This window comes from Piliocolobus tephrosceles, unplaced genomic scaffold, assembly GCF_002776525.5.
Source record: "Piliocolobus tephrosceles isolate RC106 unplaced genomic scaffold, ASM277652v3 unscaffolded_41, whole genome shotgun sequence".
Lineage (NCBI taxonomy): Eukaryota > Metazoa > Chordata > Mammalia > Primates > Cercopithecidae > Piliocolobus > Piliocolobus tephrosceles.
The window spans coordinates 1,811,318-1,833,682 of NW_022325420.1; the positions used below are offsets into that span (position 1 = coordinate 1,811,318).

Below are 22,365 nucleotides of genomic sequence, written 5' to 3' on the forward strand. Positions count from 1 at the left end.
TAATTACTCTGTTTATGAGAAACACTGACAATACATTAGAGTAGACAATAAAGTAACTAAGGGGGAGTATCTCAATTACTTTTTAGGGTCCTTCATAAAATTTTATTAATGGCACCTTAAATGTAAACACTACAGAGAAACTGCCAGAAGAATGAGGACTTAGCAGAAAATACATGTCTTTTGCTACAAGTAAATAATGAGAAAATAAGAGCCAAATGTTTACCTTTAAAGTTGGTTTGCTTACCTTTCAACTTTGACATTCATTTGAAAAATGAGGACATTTTATATACTAGGCTGTATCTCGACTGCTCACTACATTGCAATACAGTAAGCTTATGTTCAAGCAGCAGTTGGAGAAGGATGCTGTTAGCCCCAGTTAAATATCCACTTCACACAGCATGACTAGAGAGAGATCCTGCTTCCCATGATGACTGATCAGCTCAAGTACCATCTGGAGAGACAGGAGGACATGGAGGCCTGCTGTCAGCTGCTCAGCCACATCCTGGAGGTGCTGTACAGGAAGGACATGGGGCCAACTCAGAGGCACATCCAGATTATCATGGAGAAACTTCTCCAGACTGTGAATCAAACCATCATTTCCCTAGGAACTGATTGTAAGTGCTTGGTGACAGTAATTTTTTTTCTATGTCACTTTGTATACCCAAAGCCAGTCAATGGATTATTTGTTGGCACTGTTTTGTGCCAGGCTCTATATCCATCCAAGTCTCCCTCAACATACCTTTCCAGGCTTCTCTTGCATTGCTCTCAAGAACATATTTTCTGCTCCAGTAAAAGGGCACACTTGTGTAGCCCCCCACACTCTGCATACATTCACACCCCCATAGCTTATCCATTTGTTCAACAAATGTTTACCAAGACAAACCAAAATGCCAGGCAATGTGATCAGGCGTCATAAGCAAAATGACAAAAGTTTGCTTCCTTCCTAGAGCTTACAGTGGGGCAAACAAATGGTTATACAAACCAATATGCCTGTAGCTTGATAAATACTAGTGAGAATTTCTGGTGCCATAAGTTTGTAACAAAGTTTGAATCTGGCTAAGGTGGTCACGGTGGCTTCCCTGAGGAGGAGAGTAGAGATCTGAAGACAAAGAATTTGCAAATAAAAAGGAACCAAGGGGCCAGGGGACAGTGGGTGGAGGGAACACAGCCTATCTAAGGGGGCCTTAAGGCAGCTCCCTGGGCTGCAGTGAAGGGCCCGAGAGTATAGTGGAATGGGAGATGCCTGAAGAGGCCCTGAGGTGCCTTTGTCAGGCCTGGAAAGTGCTCTGGTCTTTATCCCAGGAGCATGTAATGCCATCAACATTTAAGGCAGAGAGTCACATGATAAAAACTGTATTTTGAAAATAACTAAAATTTATTTTAGGGACTTAATGTATATTAACCCTCACAACTGCATAAAGAAGGTGCTAGTATTTACCTTAAAGGTAAAAAACAACAACAAAAACCCATAAACCATACAGAAATACACAGACATGGCCAAGATTACACAGTCAGAGTGAGGAAGAGTCAAGATTTAAGCCCAATCTCACTCTAGAGCTCCCCTCTTCACCATCATGCAATCAAGTTCAGCAGTTTATCAATTTGTGGCTCATTCAACTGAGCTGGCAGGGCCAACGGGTAAATGGACTGGTAAGGATTAGGCAGGAGAATGCTCCTGTTCACCTCTTTGTCAAGCATTCCAGTTTGATGGTATTTCTCTATTCTAAGCCATGTTAACACTTCCCCAGGGCTCTGTATAGGTATAAAAAACACTGCTGTCCTGTCTTATACCACATCGTTGTATCTCTCTCTTGTTTAGACTGCAAACTGCACTTTTGAAATCTATGTAGTGTCTAGTATCATTAGATATCAGATACTCAAATTTTAAAGGAAATCATTAGGTCCTTGTAGTAACGGACTTTGGAAAGTTATTGAATCCAAAGGCTGGTGTGTTGACCAGTGTAGGATGAAGTTTTCATGAATTCAAAGTGAAAAAAGCAAATACAAGGACTTCAAAGTGCATTTTAATAAAGTTAACTTTATTTACTATTTTAATAGTTGAAATTGTAGGTGCAAGAAGTCACTTTTTGTCATACAATGCTATTAATAGTAAATGTGCGGTTTTGTTGTTTTATTCGTCCAGTGAATTCTTCCCACACAGCTGCAGAGAAAAAACCAATTCACTGAGACTGCGCTATAGCAATAGAGAAGGGATTTTATTAATGCAAGGTTGGCCACACAGAAGATGGAGTTATTACTCAAATTAATCTCTCAAAGGTTTGGAGTTTAGGTTTTTTGTAAGGATAATTTGGTGGGCAAGGGTTTAGGGAATGGGGAATGTTGACTGCTTAGAGGTGAAATCACAGGGTTGTGGGAAACAGTCCTCCTGCACTTAGTCTCTGCATAGGGGCCGCAGGATGGGTTGCACCACTACTGTGGGTCTGAGTGGATTTAGCTGGTGGTCAAAAAAGGAAAATGTGAAAGATACCTCAAAAGGTCAATCTTACGTTCTACATAGTGATGTTATCTATAGGAGCAATTGGGGAAGTCACAAATCTTGTGACCTCTGGCCATAGGACTACTGAGCAGTAAGAGATTACAGAAACTAGGCCTACATTTTAGCAGAACTCAGGCCCCTCCCACAATCATAATCCTGTGGCCTTTCATTAGTTTTTTTTTTTTTTTTTTTTTTTGAGGCGGAGTCTTGCTCTGTCACCCAGACTGGAGTGCAGTGGCCGGATCTCAGCTCACTGCAAGCTCCGCCTCCCGGGTTTACGCCATTCTCCTGCCTCAGCCTCCCGAGTAGCTGAGACTACAGGCGCCCGCCACCTCGCCCAGCTAGTTTTTGTATTTTTAGTAGAGACGGGGTTTCACCGTGTTAGCCAGGATGGTCTCGATCTCCTGACCTCGTAGAATCCGCCTGTCTCGGCCTCCCAAAGTGCTGGGATTACAGGCTTGAGCCACCGCGCCCAGCCGCCTTTCATTAGTTTTACAAAGATGGTTTTTAGTCCCTGAGCAAGAAGCGGTTTAGTTTTAGAGAGGGACTATTATCATCTTTGCTTCCAAGTTAAACTATAAACTAAATCATTCCCATGGTTACTTTGGCCTAGGCAAAGGAATGAACAAAGTCAGCCAGTCTATGAGGCTAGAAGCAAGATGGAATCAGCTATGCTAGGTTTCTCTGTCATAATCTTTGCAAAGGCAGTTTCATTGTTGTTGTAATGGTTAATTATCTTTCTTGGCACACAAAAAAAGTGCAATATCTGACCTCTGTTTTTATTTACTGATCCATGAATTCCAAAGATTTGAAAAACACTGGTTTAACCAATCCCATTCCTTTACCTATCAAATGTCAAGAATCACAACTTAAAACTGATAGCAAATAATCTATTTTATCTAAAAAAGTTAATTTTGGTAAGAAATACCTCTAGACCCTTATCTATAAACTATGAGACAGTTGCTTTCTAAAGATACTTCCAACTATTCTAAATCCCTTATAACTAATCTAAAGCCCTAATATCAAATCTAAAGCCCTTAGACCAGGCCAGGCATGGTGGCTCACTACTGTAATCCCAGCACTTTGGGAGGCCAAGGTGGGTGGATCACCTGAGGTCAGGAGTTCGAGACCAGCCTGGACAACATGGCAAAAGCCCGTCTCTATTAGAAATACAAAAATTAGCCAGGTGTGGTGGTGCATGCCTGTAATCCCAGCTACTCAGGAAGCTCAGAACGAGAATCACTTGAACCCGAGAGGTGTTCAAGAGGTGGAGGTTACAGTGGGCTGGGATCATGCCACTGCACTCCAGCCTGGGCGACAGAGTGAAACTGTTTCAAAAATAAAAGAAAAAGAAAAGGGCGGGCGCAGTGGCTCGCGCTTGTAATCCCAGCACTTTGGGAGGCCGGGCGGGCAGATCACGAGGTCAGGAGATCGAGATAACGGTGAAACCCCGTCTCTACTAAAAATACAAAAAATTAGCCGGGCGTGGTGGCAGGTGCCTGCAGTCCCAGCTACTTGGGAGGCTGAGGCAGGAGAATGGCGTGAACTCGGGAGGCAGAATTTGCAGCGAGCTGAGATCGTGCCACTGTGCTCCAGCCTGGGCAACAGAGTAAGACTCCGTCTCAAAATAAATAAATAAATAAATAAATCTAAAAAATAAACATAAAGCCCTTAGACCAAATATAAAGCCCTGAACTGTCCATGCCTTCTTACATCCTGTTGTAAGAACTGAGATGAGTCTATACCCAAATGAACACAAATGGGATTTGAAAAGTATAAAGCTTTTTTTGGAAAAAAATATATACACATGATATCACCATGATCTTATCAATATTACGAAGTTGTTCTAAAGCTTTTTTCTTCTAATATCAGCTAGCAGCAGATCTTTGAGTCTTTCTTCGAAATGCTTAGTTTAAATTTCCCTAAGCCAATAGCAAATACTCCTTAACCTTGTACTTATGAGACTGAAAGTGAAGATTTACCAAGCCACTTGTACAAACACAAAGATCACTGCATCCTACCTGGGCTTCCAATCTGTCTGACACTGTGCAACAAAGACTGAGACCCTAAAGCGGAAGAAAAACCATGTTGTTCATCATGGAAAAGGGAGCAATGGAATGGCAAATATGAATTTCTAGAGAAAAGCTTCTATACGTAGCCACAAAGTCAAAGAAGATACCAGCTTTCCATGCCATATCTTCAGCCTAAGCCATCTCTTTTGCCTTCATTCAATATGTTTCGTGGTGTGATAGAAAAGTCTGAATGTTACTAGGCTGGGCTATCTTCTTACATCTATTCTACAAAGAAAATGCTTTTCTTATTTTGCCTTCACTGTAATAATACAGAAAATAAGACTCCGTCTCAAAAAAAAAAAAAAATTTAGTGTATTACTTTTGAAGCCTCATAATATATCTAATGTTGAATAAATCCTTAATGTATGTTTACTAGCTGAAAAAAAAAAATGTGTTCCCCTGCTGTTCTATAGCTTTACAGTATTCCAACTTCAATTATAGAATTCAATTGACCTCATCCTTACTTCTGTGCTACTCTCCACTCATCAGCAGGGAAATAATGTAACAAACCTGAGAGGGCATCAGGAGACCTGAGAGTTTTCAAGGTGTGACACAAGCTAAGAGACTCTGAACCATTCTGGGTCAGTTTCCTCAGCAGTGGAATACAGATAATCTTGAGGTGGGATAATTCCCTTGACCTTGATCCCCTTCTTGGGTAAGAACTCAGTGGCCTGTTTCACTCAGCCTGTCACTGGCCACTCCTCATGAGACAGAACATGCAAACAACCAAGTGTAGGGACTGGAACAAACAATCGCTGGAACAGCCAGTCGCTCCTCTCTTGAGGGAGCAGGCTCTGTGTGGGCTCTGGAGCAGCTCTCAGCTCCTGCCCTCTTGGTTCTTGTCTAACATCCAGGAAGAATCAGGTCACATGAACAGATTGAAGGGTAGTGTATGTGGATGATTTTATTTGGTGATGGAAGTGGCTCTTGGCAGGATGAGAGTTGGAAAGGAATAGTGTAGGAAGAAGGTGATCTTCCCCTGAAGCCACGCCGTCTGAAGTTAGCCACATCCATCTGTAGTCTCTGATGCTCAGTTGCTGCTTCTCAGCTTACTGCTCAACCACTTGTATCCTTGATGCTCAGCAGCTTGTGTGTTGCTCTGCCAGCTGAAGCCTTTTTAAGGGCACAGGATAGAGGTGTGGCAGGCCAAAAAGGCAACATTTGGGTGGGAAAACCAAGAAAAACGGGGTCAGTTGTTTTCTCTTACAGCCACCATTCCAGGCTTAAGGATGGAGGTTTAGCTGGCAGCCCAGCGGTTCTGTATCAATATCACTTTTGAAAAGACTTTTTATTTAGTAACAATTTTATATATTATGGGGTACAACGTGATGTTTCGATATGTGCTTACAATGTGGAATGATACTTTTCTCAACACATTTTTTTTAGTACTACCTGAGATAATATAGTGAAATAAATTTTAAAATCACTGTTAGTTGAAATGTTATCCGTGGACCAATGACAGTACCCAGACTGTTACCTGTCCCTCAGCAAGTACAGACGGCAGTCCTCTAACAAGGTTGCTTTGATATAATGTTAATGAAGGAAGAAAAAAAAAAAAAAAAAAAAAACGATTCCCAGTTGGGGCTATGGTCTGTGTGGAGTTAGCATGTTCTCCCCAAGTATGCATGGGTTTCCTCCACGTATTTCAGTTTCCTCCCACATCCCAAAGACATGTATGTGAGGTTCACTGTGTCTACATTGTCCCTGTGTGAGTGTGGGTGTGTGTGTGAGTGTGCCCTGTGATGGGAAGGCATCCTGTCCAGGTTGGTGCTTGCCTTGTACCCTGAGTTGCTGGGTTCTGAACACCTGTGACCCTGAACTAAAATAAGTGGATAAATAATTGTCTTGTTTTTATTTATCTTTATTAAATGTGTATGGAGCTCACATTTATTTCCATGCTTATTATTAGAAGTGTTTTGGTTTTTGTTTAGAAGTTTGGTGATATTTTTGTGACTAGAAATAGGCTGTAGGAACTTGACTCTTATTTGTATCAATCAGCCTATGGTTAAATCAATTTCATTACAAGTCATTTCACTTCAAAATCACAGTTTCTGAGAATCTATCAACTATGTTAAGTGAGGACTGTGAGAACTTACTGTACAGGGAGCATAGTTTTTTAGAAACTTCTGAATTGATATGACATTGCCATAGCATCCAAAAGCACGATTTTCCCCCAATATTTTATTACAAAAATGTTTAAACATATAGAAAAGTTGAAAAAAGTTTGAAGCATATATATATATACACACACACACACATACATACACACACACCTACTACCTAGATCCTACAATTAACATTTTATTCCATTCGTTCTTTCACATATCGACCCAATCCTTCATCAATTCAAATTATTTTGTTACGCATTTTAGAATAAGTCAAACACCTGATTTCATATTTTATAAAATATTCCATAATGGATGAGAAATCAATAAATACCAGTCCTTTGTTGCTGATAAAATACCTCAAAAAAACTTTTCTTTGAGAAGATGGGTGATATGCCAATGTTAACAGGGAAGTTGGGAGGAAAGAGATTTCTAAAAGCCAAACCATTACATGTTCCACAATACTACCAAGACACCAGAGAATGAGTTGCTACCCTCTCAAATTCTAGGTTTATAAAACATAAATCTTAAGGATAGCAAGTTATTTACTCTTGATAATCCAAGGGCCTGCTGCAGAGAAATGAAGTTCCAAAGTAAAAATGAAAAAAAAAAAAAAAAAGGTTGGAAAGTAAATCAATTTTAAAAGCAAACATTCTATTAAGTTAAAGCAAAATGAACTCAAAACTTGTAACTAAATTTCCCTGGCATACAGTGGCTCTCAATAAATATTTGTTGAATGGATTTTATCGTTTATACTTTGTAGTTGTTTATTTTTTAACAGATGGCAACTACATGTGGAATAGCAATGTTACTGCTTTTTAATCCCAGAATCTTATTCTTGGGATTGTGAGTGACCCAAAGGTATAAATCCGATCACTCTTCTAAAGCTTTAATTCCCTCACCATCACCACCACTAAAATGACATCCAAACAATATCAAACTCCTTTAAGGAAGAGAAACTAGGCTCTCTGAAGGCAATCGCCTGTCTACAGGTAGGACCACCATCTGGAAAGTTGTTTCCAGGTGGCAATGCTCTCCCTGTAGCTGTCATTCTCTTATTGCATGCTAATCCCTGCAAAAACAAAGAAAATCTAAATTCTTTGCAAGCCCATTCTTCAAGTGTTTGATGGCAGCTAACACTGTCTTCTGTCTTGCAGGTTAAACGTTCTTGACATTTCTCAGATGACAAGACCCACTTACTATCCTACTGGCTCTCCTGAACACTAGTTTCACTTTTTCTGCACCAGTTATAGATTAAGGCCTTCATTCATTATTTTCAGGTCTTTGTTCAGCTCTTTGTCTTCTTGGTGATGTTTCTACTTAAAGCTGCATCTCTGCCTTTTGTAGCTCCCTATTCTGTTTTCTATTTTTCTCCACAGCACTTATAACTATGTAGGCACATGACATTTTTTGTATTTTCTTCCCACTAACAAGTAAGCTCCATTGATGGCAGGCATTTTATATGGTTCACCACTGTATCTCCAGGGCAATCAATATTTGTTGAATGAATCAACGAACCTGCCATATGGGTAAGATCTCACAATCCAGGAGGAAGACAGTAATTCACTCTAGTTAGAGAAGCAATGCTATTAAAGGAGAAGATGCCACAAACCTTTGGAGGGCCTACAGACACTCCCAATGCCTTACATTGAACTTATTTTCATCTACATTATTATAGAAGCTGAACTAAGTTCCCACCAGTATTTGTGAAGCTGGTTTTATGGGCCTGAACCTAGAAATTGACATGACTCCCTTCTGAATTTTTAGTATATTGATATCAGACCTTTAGTGAATATAATAGAATTAACTATTCTCTTCCAATGTGGACTGCCTAAAATTGTTCATACTTTTCAGTTTTTTCTATCCATTTATAAATTGCAAATTATCTAAAATCTATTAGTTTTCTCACAACTCCCTTGACAGTTGTGATAGTGGTAGTACATAGAGAAACCAATAGTGGGAGAGGAAAGGATTTCTATGCACAGTCATGCAGAAGTCAGAAACCTATTGTACATGTGAAATATGCCTAAATGTATCTTGTATTAATGTAGTAATAGCAACTACTGAGACTTTTAATTATACTATTTTTATTACAAGCATGATGCATCATTGCTGAAAATGAACTATCTGATCTAAATGAGGTTCTTAAACTTGAGTATACATTAGAATCAGCTGGAGGACTTGGTGAACCAGATTGCTGCCCCCTCCTCAAGTTTCTGACTGTAAACTCTGCAGTCAGCCTAAGAATTTGCATTTCTAACAAGTTCCCAGGTGATGCTGATGTTGCTCTAAGATGCTTTTCCCTGGGAACAGAAAATGAATGCAGGTGGTCTGATGTAAAAGGCACATGTTCTCTGTGGAAAGTAACTGTGTTCTGCACTGCTCCGCACCCTGACAGAGTCTTGTTCTGCCAGGCTGGAGTGCAGTGGCACAATCTCGGCTCACTGCAACCTCCGGCTCCCAGGTTCAAGCATTTCTCATGCCTCAGCCTCCTGAGTACCTGGGATTACAGGAATGTGTCACCACACCCAGCTAACTTTTGTATTTTTAGTAGAGATGGGGTTTTACCATGTCGGCCAGGCTGATCTCAAACTCCTGGCCTCGGGTCATCTGCCCGCCTCAGCTTCCCAAAGTGCTGGGATTACAGGGGTGAGCCACCACACCTGGCCTGACTATGCTTTTTAAGCTTAAACTTTTAAAAAGGATTGATATCAATTATTAGGATAATTACACAACTTTTTTTTTACCCCTTTTGAACTTCATCAGAAAGGCAGCCTACATCAAAACCCTTCAAAATAAATACTTTTTATACAAGAGAGCTGCCAGCTCCAGCATCAGTACTTCCTAAATGGAAGGATCCATTCCTACAGCTCAATATTTCTTTTTACTCAAGTCAGATATACCCTGGCCACACCTTCACCTTCACATAACTCTTTTTTCTTTCCTAATTATGTTGAGATCACATAAGGTACCATTCAGCCACCCTCCAGTTAGCACTCTCAATGCCTTTAGCTGGGTTTTTTCTTCCACTGTTCATTTCTTTAAGCCCTTAAAGCTGGACTCAACCTAAAGCTTTGTCCTTTACTTAAAAATTAGTGTTTCAAGCTAACTGCAGGGTAGTGGTTAAGACCATGAGCTGTGGAACCAGAACGAGTTCAAACACAGATTCTGTGTCACATACCAGCTATTTAACTTTGGGCAAGTTACTTAGCCTCTCTGGGTCTCCATTTCTTTATCTCAAGAATGAGGATACCAATAATGCCTATCTCATTGCATTACTGTTAAGGATTAAATGAGATTCTACCCTTTAAGGGAATGTAGCAACACCTGTGTATTACAGCCGTGATTATTACCACCCCTCCCTCTATTCCTATCACACTTGCCAGCTTTACTCAGCCTGCTAAGCATTCTTGGAAGACAAAAATGTCTTATAGTACATAGGGATACTACAAATTCAGGGGGCCCAAAATAGTAACACTGAAATTTACATAATAGTAAAATCACCACTAATATAAATGTCATTGGTGGTTAAATTAGTTTATTAATAAATCACAAGTTAGTACTTACATGTATCAAGCCTTTTGCTAACTTTTTACATTTATCTCATTTAATTAGTCTAAGTATAGACCTATATTTCCAGCTATGCCATGAACATCACCCAGAACTTCTATGACATATTCAAAATTTGTACTCTTCTACTCCAAACTTGCTTCACCTCATTGTTATTTTCCGTCTCACTGAATGGTATTATTATAACATAGTGGTCCAAGCCAGAAAGCAGGAGTCATCCTTAACTCTTCACTCTTCCTCTACTCCCCGACCAATACCCACCTGTTCTGTATCTGTGGTGTGCTGGTAAATTGGAGATGAACTGAAGATAAAGGTTATGGATGCAGAGAGGTTTTAAAATCAGTGTTACCTTGGTCATGGAAAAATGAAGTAGAAAATTCACACCAGCAAGTGAAATCAAATAACACATTATCTTGTAGGCAACCCACCCAATTCACTTGCCACTGCCTTTATTCATATTTTCACCTTATCATTCCTGGATCATTGCAACAGCCTTCTAAGTTCCATATGTTAGGTTCAAGGTCAGGTTCCAACCCACGCTGAGGTCTGGAGGGAGTGGGTGGATGAGTGGCAAATAGCTGAAAGAAAACTCAGGGAGACATTGGTAGGTGAAATATGGCTTTATTCAGAAGCTCTCTCAGCAGCAGCTCTCTTAGAGTGTCCGCTCTGTCTCAGCTGTTTGAGCTGGCAGCTCCCACACACAGCTGTGCTGCTGGCTCTCCCTTGCCTTCAGGGTCAGCAGCTTAACTTTTTCTCTCTGGGCACGAGAGTGCCAATATAGTATCGGAAGGGCAATGATACCTTTTATAAACAATAGTGGTTTAGAGCCAAATGATGAGCCTTCCCATTTTATGGCTACATGATTGTGATAACAGGTGGAATTATACACCTGTGCTCTAAACTCGCTGAGTCACTCAGCCTATCCTTGACAAAAGCACAGTCATGTTCCTTACACTCTATCCCCTAGGCCGAGGGAGACATAGGCCTTGGATACACAGATTATACACATAAGCTTTGGTACCTAGGCTCGATATATACACAGAGGCTTTATACATAAGTTTTGGGTACATAGGTTTGATAGACAGGCTTGGCAGCTTGGCACACTAAGGCTTACATTCCACCCCCTAGGCTGAGGGAGTCCTTTTGGTGAGGACTGGTGCACACAGGGCCGCACCTTGGACCCATAGGCCACAGCAACAATACAAGCAGCAACAACTTACTAATAATATTCCTGCTATGCTACCCATGATTATTAGAGCCCAATGTAGGCCAGAGCCCAGAGATGCCCACCATCTCTGCCAGGGGTCATCAGCAAGGCGCTCAATCACCTCAACCTCCTGGGACACCCCTTATAAAGCTGTCACTATGTTCTGGTGGTTGTTAGGGACGAATTTTCAACATTGTGTCCCTACAAGGGCACAAGTGCCACCTTGAGCAGCTGTGGCTATGTCTAAGGCCCTCTGGTTTTGTAGCACCACCTTCGTGATCTGATTAACCTTATCAGTTAACAAAAGGAGGGCAACTCAGATGTAATTCAGGGCCCGAGCTATGTGCTCTGCAAGGGCTGTAACTTGCATTTCTACAGTAATGACACCTGCTCCGGGAAGTTATTGCTGAGGGATAGAACCACCAGGGGGCCCACTGCACTCACAAAAACTGGAAACACAGTGCCTTCTAGTCATGTAGGTGACCAGGCAATGTGGGAAGCACAGTGGCAGGCACATAGGGCCACCCTCAGGTACAGTCCAATTGGCTGGCAGATATGGCCATCCTGTGCCCTCACAGATCCATCAACTCCCAGGGGGCACAAAATCCATTGGGGCCCAGCCTTGGTAAGGCCGCTTATTCCACCAAACCTTTGGTGTAGTGACCATGTTATGTTTGCACAAACTTCCGCAGGCAACCATCCCACGGTGACTTTACCCCAGTGCTGCTCTATACATCGTGGTATCCGCAATGCGGACACCACGTGTTCTCCCATTAGCCAGCTCCATCCATCATAGATGCTAGAGTCAGCCAGGGGGCAGGCTTGCCATGGGTTTTGCAACGCCTCCTATTCAAAGCTTGATGTGTTGCGTCCCACCCACTGTCCATGAGGCCCCAAGTTTCCAGCCATGTGCAGTTCTTCACAGAAGCTGCATGCATGTGCCAAGGCAAGCCATCTGCAGCTGCTGCTGGAAAGACAGTACAGATCCAACAGTTGGAGACATTGGTCACCTATGTAAGGTGTGGGCCCAGTCCACAATGCTATTGGAGCATGCCAACTTACAGCTGAAACGACAAAGCAAGCACGGATACTAACCAGGATAAATCACGTCCCTCAGGCAAAATACAAGTCTCATCTCTGGGTAACAATGCAGCTGCCAAGGGCTTCTGCCCTGGGTGATGATGTTACACCTCATCAGCTTTCTATGGTTCCCTTGGGTCTTGCACCCATGCCAAAGTTACAGGGAAGTTTATGATAGGCCACATAGACAGTACCTATGTTCCCTGGAGGGTTCCCTCCCTGGCCGTTTCCTTCCCCTACAAATGGCTAATTGTGGAGGTCACACATTAAATACCCAAGGAGTAACATGTAAGTTATACTGCAGACCCTTCCCCATAGGGGTCACAATCACCAACCATCTGCAATGGTGGGCTTGGAAGGTCCATGGCTGACAGCAGGTTTTGTCTCCCTACTTTTGGGGGTATTAGGGCAGGTAATAACGATTACCTTTCACCCCGTAACTGATTGGAGATCATCCTTCCTCTCATAGATCCAGCCACATGGCCTGGTCTTACATGGGTTGGTGACTAGCTAATTCTGTAACTTTCACATAATTAACCAAAAGGTTAAGCCTCGATAAACTACCCAGCTACAGCTGATTACTCTAGGTGTCACCTTCTTGGTGATCACCATCCACATTGCTGAGTTTAGCTCATTAGCTACTTTGCCCACACTTGGTATCAAACTATATAGTGTCAGTAGAATGGCTGGACTGTGACAACAATCCAGGCAGCAGTAGCACCTCGACTAGACCTATTTGTGTACCATGCCCCATTAGGAATGGGGGGGATACCCTTCCTTACAGTGAAGGTTCAGAGTCTAGGTGTGCCTCAGGCCCCACGGCCTTATCTTGCATTAGGACTACAGGTCCCAAGACTTCTTGTAACTCTGCTGCTAAGGGACTTGTACTTAGCATACTCCGCTGCTCTAAGCAGGTGCTTCACTTCACTAAGTGGATGTCTGCACCATCCCTCTCCAAGGAGTCATTACCCATGAATGCATCCATCCCGCTATCACGTAAGTCGTCCGTATGACGACTATAACCCGTTCTGCCACACTCTTATGAGCCTAAGGGGCAGCATATGTAGTTACTGACTGATTTCCCATCCAGGGGACCATTACCCATGAACGTACCCATCCGCTGGTACTAACTGCTTCTGTATGAATGAACACTGGAGCTTAGCTTCTTTCCACAGCTAGGACTAAAAGCCTGTTGGCACTTCCAAGGTCTCCATGCACTGCTATAGGCCCTAACCAACAATATTTGTGGTCACATGCACATTCACTTTAAATGGGCACCCCTAGACAACTACCCATAAGGCTTGTGCCTATTGAAGAGCCTGCTTGATTGTGTAGGCCTCACCATTCAGCCCCAGGCAAGGTTGGCATTGCCACTTCTAAATCTGCAAGAGAATCAGAGGTTCGGGTAACATCATCAACAAGATCATGACATATGATGGGGCTATGCATAATCCTGCAGCGACACTGTGAAAGTCCATTGTCACCCTCCCATGAAGGCAGACTATTCCTGGCTCTCTGGAGCAATCTTGATTAAGAGGAATGCATTGGTCAGGTCCACCACACAGTGACACCATCCCAATTCTATTGTCAAGCAGTCCAGCAAGTCTGTGACAGACGGCACAGCTGCCAAGCCGTGCAAAACATCCACCCCCAGAATGTCCCCAGGCATGGGAGAGATGTACACAGTGCATAAGCAGAGAGTCAGGTGGCCAATGCCAAGGTGCAGACACAAGTTCCACTTTCACTGACTGGTCTTCATAACCATTAATAAATGCAACTCTGCCGGAAACTTATCCGGGTTCAAGGACTAGTGGATTGCCAAGTCCGCATATGGCTGGTTGTATGGTGCCACCCAAGCCAGGCATCTCGGCCAGTCTCTTATCAAACAGAAAAGGCTTAGCACTTCCACCTGACTGTAGCAGGCAATCTGTGAACTGGAACACTCGGGCAGGATCAGGTTGCACAGCAACCTCTTTCTCCTGAATGACTTGCACTAAGTCTGTACGTGACTGCCGACATTACTTGCTTGACTCCCGCAACATAGCGGGGTTGCAGGCACCATGTGAAATGTGTTCCACCACGGTGGTGGGGGGAGGGTCCCTAGGTTCACCCTTGGGGCCCAACAGCTGCTCATGCTGTATTTTCTGGTGGATCACTGGGCGAACCTGCAACAGAGGTTCTTTCTCCCTGTGCTGCATCCCGCAGGGACTGGGCATGCAATCCCTACAGCACAGTTACAAATGCCCACATGACTTTGTCAGCAAAGGAATGCTTTTCCTCAGTGTTGTGCACTTCCAGGTGCTTCAGTACCTTCTCCACACTTGTGGGAGACCTGCCTACAGCCTCCCACATTTCCACTGGGGCCCATCCAGGCAGCACCACTGCCACTGGGTACCACAGCCCATGATGCGGCCACATAGCCGACCCGAGAACCCTCAGAAATGAAGATCCACTCACCTCATCCGGCCAACTATGCCACTTGTCAGGTTCATGAGTACACCAAATGTCATGCCCAGGGTCCAGCCCCTGCTGAGGTCCGAGGGGTGTGGGTGGATGGGAATATAGCTGAAAGAACGCTCGGGGCCGTAAGCAGGTGAAATGTAGTTTTATTCAGCAGCTTTCCTATCAACAGCTCTCACTGTTGTCTCTGTCTCAGTTGCTTGTGCTGGCTGCTCCCATGCACAGCTGCATGGCCAGCTCTCCACTGCCTTCAGGGTCAGCAGCTTAACTCTTTCTCTCTCTGGGCAGAAGTGTGCCTATACAGTGTCATCAGGGCAATTATACCTTTTACAGACAACAGTGGCTTAGAGCCAAATGATAAACCTTCCCATGTTATGGCCACATGGCTGTGAAAACAGCTGGAATTAAACGCCTGCACTCTAAACTTGCTTAGTCACTCTGGATGTTTACCTCAGCCTATCCTTGACCAAAGCACAGCCATGTTCCTTACACTGTGTCTTCAAGTTTCTTAACCAAAATTCCAAGTGACACTCAAAGCTCCTTTATAAAAAACTGTTAACACTGTTCTCTCCACTAGAATGTCCTTCTTCCCACCAAGTAGATTTCCATTTCAAACATCATTTCCTTCTTGAAGCGTTCCCTAATGATTACTCCAGTTGAAATTCTTCCCTTCATATCGCCACAGGCCTTTATCAATTCCTCTCCATGAGGAATAGACATTTAACACTTTCTACCTTGATATTTTTTTCTACCAAGACACTTTCAGTAAAGTGAAAATAAGTCAAACTGAACAGAGGGTAAAATTTGCGACCTGATTAAAGGCTCTTTGGAACAGTCCTCTGGCAGTGGTTCTCAGTCTTGTGTGCACGTTGGAATCCCCTGGGCAACTTCAAAAACTACCAATGCCTAGGTCCCAGCCCATATGTCATGAATGCATCCTGAACATTGAGACTTTGAAAAGCTCTCCAGGTGATTCTGATGTGCAGCCAAGGCTTTGAAGTACTACTCTATGGGGACTATAAAAGGGAGTAAGAGGCTGGGCGCAGTGGCTCATGCCTGTAATCCTAGCACTTTGGGAGGCTGAGATGGGCAGACTGCCTGAGCTCAGGAGTTTAAGACAAGCCTGGGCAACAATGGCAAAACCCCAATTCTACTAAAAATACAAAAAAAAAAAAAATTAGCTGGGAGTGGTGGTGTGCACCTGTAATCAGTACTTAGGAGGCTGAGGAAGGAGAAGATTACTTGAACTTAGGAGGTCGAGTTTGCAGTGAGCCAAGATTGCGCCACTGCACTCCAGCCTGGGTGACAGAGCGAGAGTACTATCTCAAAAAAATAAAAGAGTTAAGAGATTACTAAAGGATTTTTAAACAGAAGCAAAGATCTGGTTGACATCAGATAATAATAAATATTACAACTTGAGTAACAGTTGGCTGTTTAGAAGTATTAAAAGCAGATGTAGGAATGATTCAGGGAAGGCAAATGATATTGTAGGAAAGTGTAGGAGGCAAGGAATTTGGTGGCACTTGGTAAAACTTAAATGACTTACAATTGGTTCTAGGCTGAAGTTGGAAGAGATGGACTGGGAAGAGAGGGACAACAGTTAAGGGAAACTGTTTGGAATGAGAACCAAGAACAAGCCTGAAGAAGTAGCGGAGATGAGCAGTCAAGCAAATGCAGAGGGAATTCTGAATAAGATGCTGTAAGTTGTTAAGTTTTCAAAGATGAGAGAACATGATGTGTGGCAACAACAGTGTGTTGCTGAACTGGACATGTGTAGAGGAGTTTTGAAATCAGAGTCACTCTGTTCATCAACAGTGATGAAAAGTATGCATGGCAGCATCTAAAAATCATCAAGGGACACAGTAACTTGGAGATCTGATAAAGATGCTGCCATAATTGTGAAGACAGGGGTTAGTAGCTATGATGTGGCTATGAAAAGGGGAGGTAACAAATTGTGATAGAATAATACTTACTGGTAGGAAAGAGATCATCGCTTTTTCTAAAGTACACTCCCTTCCCCTCACTTATAAAATGAAGTATGTATTTAAAGATATTTCTGTGCTGGTAAATATATTAATTTATAACCTTTATTTTTCAGCATTAAGAACTAAATATTTAAAAATACAGTTAAGTACAAAGCCAAAAAATAAAATGTGTTTTTAAAATACAAAAACAGGTGCTTATAGTAAATGATGGAGTGGGAGGACAGAACTGGCATGAGAAGGACTTCTTCACAGTACCAGCATGTGAAGATTTCTCTACTCGCTTCAGTGCCTTCCCAAATGCTGATCTTTCCCCCAGTTGATACCTGTGTGCTGCTTCAAAACCCATTAAATGTGGTAAAGGAGTGTAAATCCCATCAGAAAAGCCAGATCCCTGGCTCACTAAATCCTTTGAAAGGCTCACGCTAGTGCAAATAAATAGCTGACTAACATTCTCTGCAGGACAATTGCATTATAATAATTCCATAGCAAGAGATAGGGATATTATCAATGTAGTGTGTCCTATAACAAGAGATACTGTATAGATGGAGTAAGTCATTTCACCTATAGCACCATCTGATAAGAGTTGAAGTGGATATTTTTCACTGTAGTAGAATACTAAATGTAATTTATCTAAGGAGTGAATAAAAAAAGCAAGCTTGATTCTTACAAGGAACATAAACTCCCTTCTGGAGTTCATATTATTAATCCCATGTCATTATGACAAGAGATGTTTCTAAGTCAAATAACAGGAAAGTAATGGCAACTAGGAAAAATTTTATAGAGAAAGGAATGTGAGCGGGGTTTAGTGGATCGAAGCCGCATTCGTAGGGGTTGGCTTTTTCTGTGTAGGAGTTGAGTTGGGGTAGTCAGAACATGAGAGTTATCAGTAGCAGGGTTAGGAGGGTGTTAATCGTTAGGGTTAATGCTAGGTTAATTATTCTTTTTCGAGTGTGCATCACTAGGTACAAGAGAAAATGGTATATAGCCCACAGAATAAGTGAAAATCTATTATAATGAATAACATTTGATATAGCAGTGCTATTTCCAAGTTCTATTTAGTAAACCCAGAGTGAAAGTGGTTTATTGATCTGTTTACAACATTCTAAACACTAAGATTAAAACTGTTTTATTCTGACATAAAAGAAACAGCTATGTAAAGCACTTAGTCCTCTACCTGGCACATAGTAGCCACTCATCAGTTTCTATTTTCACTGACTTGACCCTTTCCCTCCCACTCCAAATATAGATTCTAACCACCCTTTAAAGAACATCCATAGAAAATTCTCAAACAAGCACACTGTGTTAAATGTTAAATGTCCACATTAACAAAGGTTATATTAGAGAAGTATGCACATGCCAATTTCTTATACATGGGAGTAACTCAGGTCTTAGATTGACAATGATGAACAAAGGAAAAGGAGGAGAAAAAAGAAAAGGAAAAACCAACAACGATGTGGAGGGAGAATGAAGAACACAATGGCACTGTTAGTGTGAAGAGCAAACAAATTCTTGAACTGCCAGATGTCATGGAACAAGTACCCCACACAAGAGTACAGAGCTGCAGTGACCCTGGAACTCTAGGTTCAGGGACTGCCAACACTACAGATGCATTCGTTGTCATAGCTCTAGTGATTTTCTTGGACAAATGGTATAAATCACTTTAGCCACTCCACCCCATCCGCTGCTATCCTCTAGTGGCAGAAACACTAATAGTGGCCAAAGAATGACAATTTATCCTGATTAGGAGCTGATCCTTTTAGAGGCAGCTGTCATGGGGTCCTCAATGTCCTCTCTCTTCTGTGTGGTCCCTCATCCCTCAGGAAATGACTTTACTCTTCCAGGGTAAGCTTGAAATAACACTTAGTGTTCCTGCTAAATCCTCCAGTAGCCCTGGTGCTATGCAATTCTTTCAAAGAACAGCTCTTGTGATTAACACAAAAGTCTCTAAAGTTGCATGTAAAAAAGCTTTTGTGTACCAAGCAAGGCATGGCTCACAACTGGTCATTTGCCCAGTTTTTGCCCCGATTCTTCCTGGTCTTAGATTAGTGCCTCTCCTCCTTTTTAGTCTTCCACGGGGTGGCAGTTATAGCCAACTACTACTACCCTTCTACCTGTGTCTAAATTCCAGTATTGTTAACACTGAGCAACTCATAACATTCCTCTTCACTAGGTCACCCTCCAAGGTTGCCCAATAATTCATATCCCAGTGTTAGCCTTACAGAGTTCAAAGCTGCTCATTAAAATTATGCATGCTAAACTATAATCATGAATTCTGGGCTAAAATTATAATTTAATATTTTTTCAAAGTAATTTAGAGTGAAAAATTTCAGAATTTTCTGTTATTTTGTATAATTGAGAAAAACAGTCAAGTTTTTCAAATTAACACATAATAGTTGCATTATAGCAAAGATATTTATCATTATTTATTCACTTATTCACTCATTCCTTCAAAAATACTTGAGTGCCAGGCACTCTGCTGGACCCTGAGAATATAGTGAACAAAAGAAACATGATCACATCATAATAATTTCTATACTGTATCACTTCTCTCAAGAATAGTCTGGCATAGGTTAAACATTTTATTTAAGAAATCAAATTGAGGAGTGGGGAGAAACACATGGGAAGTAAATATGCCATGACTAAGTATCAAAGTCATTCTATGTTTTATGACCATGTAACAATTATTATAAGTAACGCTGGACACTAAAATATTTGCTATTCACTTAAAGAGTGATAGTATTTTAAAATTTCACTACACAGATGTATATCACAAAAAGTACTAATTGCTTGAACAGAACTTTTTATCAAGAATAAGAGTAATAAAATTTTGTAAAATGTTCATGCCAAGAATGCAAAAAAAAAAAAACAAACAGCACAATGACCTCACTAAGACATACTATAAATATGTTATCAAAAGATAATTTTTACTCTTCCTAGCACATAAAAGATAATTTGTTTTCAAACTTAATTGATAGTTTTTGTATTAGAACGAATATATCAGTAATAGTTTTACCAAAATAGAGCCCAATATATGTACAGAAAATATTTAAGAAAATAAGTTTGTCCTTAGCTTTAACATGGATGTGACATACAAATATACATATGTACACTCACAGGAGTAACATACACTGACAAAAAATTACACTTAGCAAAGGTCCAAAATTAAACAAAAAAATCCTGCTAGGACTTTTTTTCTGTCTTTGAGGTTTAACAAAGAATGTAGAAAATTACTGAAGTAACAAAAAATGACACAAAAACCACACTTCAGACAGACAAACTGCTTGTCAGTATCAGGATCTGATTTCACATACAGGTTTAATACACTTCCTCAAAAGTCAGGCCATCAGGGTGAAGGATAAACATCTTCCACTACTGAATGAGGCTGGCTGTCATTATTCTGAGAAGTAGGGTTCTCCTCCACATGGATTACTTTAACTGAGGTTCCTGCAGGAGAAATTTCGTTATTTGTCTCCTCTTCACTAGGTGATAAGGTTTCAGGCAGTTCACTTGACATCAGAACTTGCAAAGGTCCTGTTCTATTTTCAACATCCACTTGAATCCCCAAAACTTTAAGAATATCACATTTGCAAATGGGGCATGTCCCATGGGATAAAATCCAGGGGTCAATGCAATTCTTGTGGAAAAAATGTTTACAAGTCAGAATACGAACTATGTCATTAGGCTTATAGTGTTCAAAGCAAATTACGCAGCTATCTCCATTTGGATTTATTTCCTCATCCCCCTCTTTTACCACTCGAAGTTGGAGTTGTCCAAATGCATTCTGAAGATCTGTTGTTAATCGCTGCCATCTCCGGTTCTGAATCCTCACTAAACAAAGTCTATGAATGTGATAAAAGATGAAATATGCTAAGGTAGCAGTTGTGACAATCACAAAAGAGACCAAATAGTGATTCATCCAGATGATGTGCTTTCTCCCCACCTCAACCATGGCTGTAATGAGAACTCCCTTCTTAATTAAATGGAAAATTTCCGTGCCTTTTAAGTTACCAATCATAACCACAACGACATCTTCAAATGCCTGATGAAACATGGGGAACACCTGGTTGCCAGTTCCTGGAAAGTTATAGATGATCACTCCACTGGCTCCCTTCTCAGCTGCCACTTTAATTTTCTGTGTGAAAGTACAACCTCCCCGTTCAATAAGTGCAAGCCAGGTCTCTGAGTACTTTGATCGGCTGAAAATGGTATTGGGATTACATGCATTTTGGATTTTTCCCTCTGGTGGCACTATGACTCCTGCCACCCTCTTCAAAGTGGAGCTTCTTCCAAAGACTCCAGTCTCTCCCAACTCTGACAACACATGATTCCCAACATGAAATGATATGTTCATATAAGCCGTCCAAACAACACTTGCTCTGCAACAGTTCTGACTAATAAGCCAAAGAACACTGAACACGATAAGCCAGGAAAAGGCAGTGTTGTTTCTCCAAGTGCCAACCTTGAGTAGATGCATCTTTCCCTTCTCTGAATGACTTAAGAACCAACGCAACACTTCCACATCTGTTGACAATTAATTTAAAATAACAAAGAGAAAAAAATCTTCAGGATACAAACAAGATCCACTGTCTTCCAGCATGTTTTTGTAAGAAATTCTTAAAGATGGCTTATGAGTTTCAGAGGTCTTATTAGAGGGGAGAAAAACTTTAGATTGAAAAATAAATCCCCTCCTGTTAACTCTAGATACTGCTTACTGTTGTTTGATGTGATTATGACATGCAAGATCCAGCAGCCAATTAGATAAGAGTTTAGAGCATACTGTGAATTTATTGGCTTAAATGCTGTTATGGGTGATTTCTACGTTGTTATAAGATGGATATAATCACCGAGCTACATATAATCGTAGTAGGTAGCACATTAAACTAAAAATTAAGTCTAAAATTCATACAATGTGTGCTCTTTAAAGCCTGAAAGCACATGTAAGAATGCTATATAATTTTTTTCCCAGCAAAGGAAGGAGATATTTCCAACAAAATAGCAAGCTAAAAAAAAAAAAAAAAAAAAAGGATAATTGAAAATTAGTTCTGTGACCAGATGTGAGGTAAAAGTGGTGATATCGGTGACATTATTTTTATATCAAAAAGTAAAAGTCACACTGCTAATTTTTGATTCATCACATAAACGCTTATATTGCATTTATTTAAGCTTTCTGAGACGTTTGTGGCTTTTGTTTTATGGTTTTGCTGTTTTAGAGTAAGAGATCCTGCTCAGTTTACTCCTGCCTCACTTTCTCTGTCTTACATTGACTGTACAAATGTAGTGTAAGTCTGACAGGAGTAAAGAAAGGACTGACATCTGGGGAAGCTAATTTCTCTGCAGGCCTTGACATCTGTTATTAATCAAATAATATTTTGAAAGAGGAGGAGAAAGG

General features: G+C 41.3%; 2 protein-coding genes across 18 annotated transcripts in view; both read right to left on the minus strand.

Moving 5' to 3' along the window:
* The window catches only part of LOC113224832 (calcium-dependent secretion activator 2), a 567,701-nt gene that overhangs the window by 363,592 nt on the left and 181,744 nt on the right, over positions 1-22,365 (minus strand). The gene's annotated exons all lie outside the window — the stretch shown is intronic.
* On the minus strand, positions 20,255-21,680 carry LOC111550169 (E3 ubiquitin-protein ligase RNF133). The gene has a single exon (XM_023223439.2). The coding sequence runs from the start codon at positions 21,448-21,450 to the stop codon at positions 20,320-20,322; it is 1,131 nt and encodes a 376-aa protein (XP_023079207.1). The 5' UTR covers positions 21,451-21,680; the 3' UTR covers positions 20,255-20,319.

What these genes read in the sequence shown, in the direction of transcription:
- LOC111550169 (XM_023223439.2), bottom strand. Translation starts at nt 21,450, where the DNA reads ATGCATCTACTCAAGGTTGGCACTTGGAGAAACAACACTGCCTTTTCC.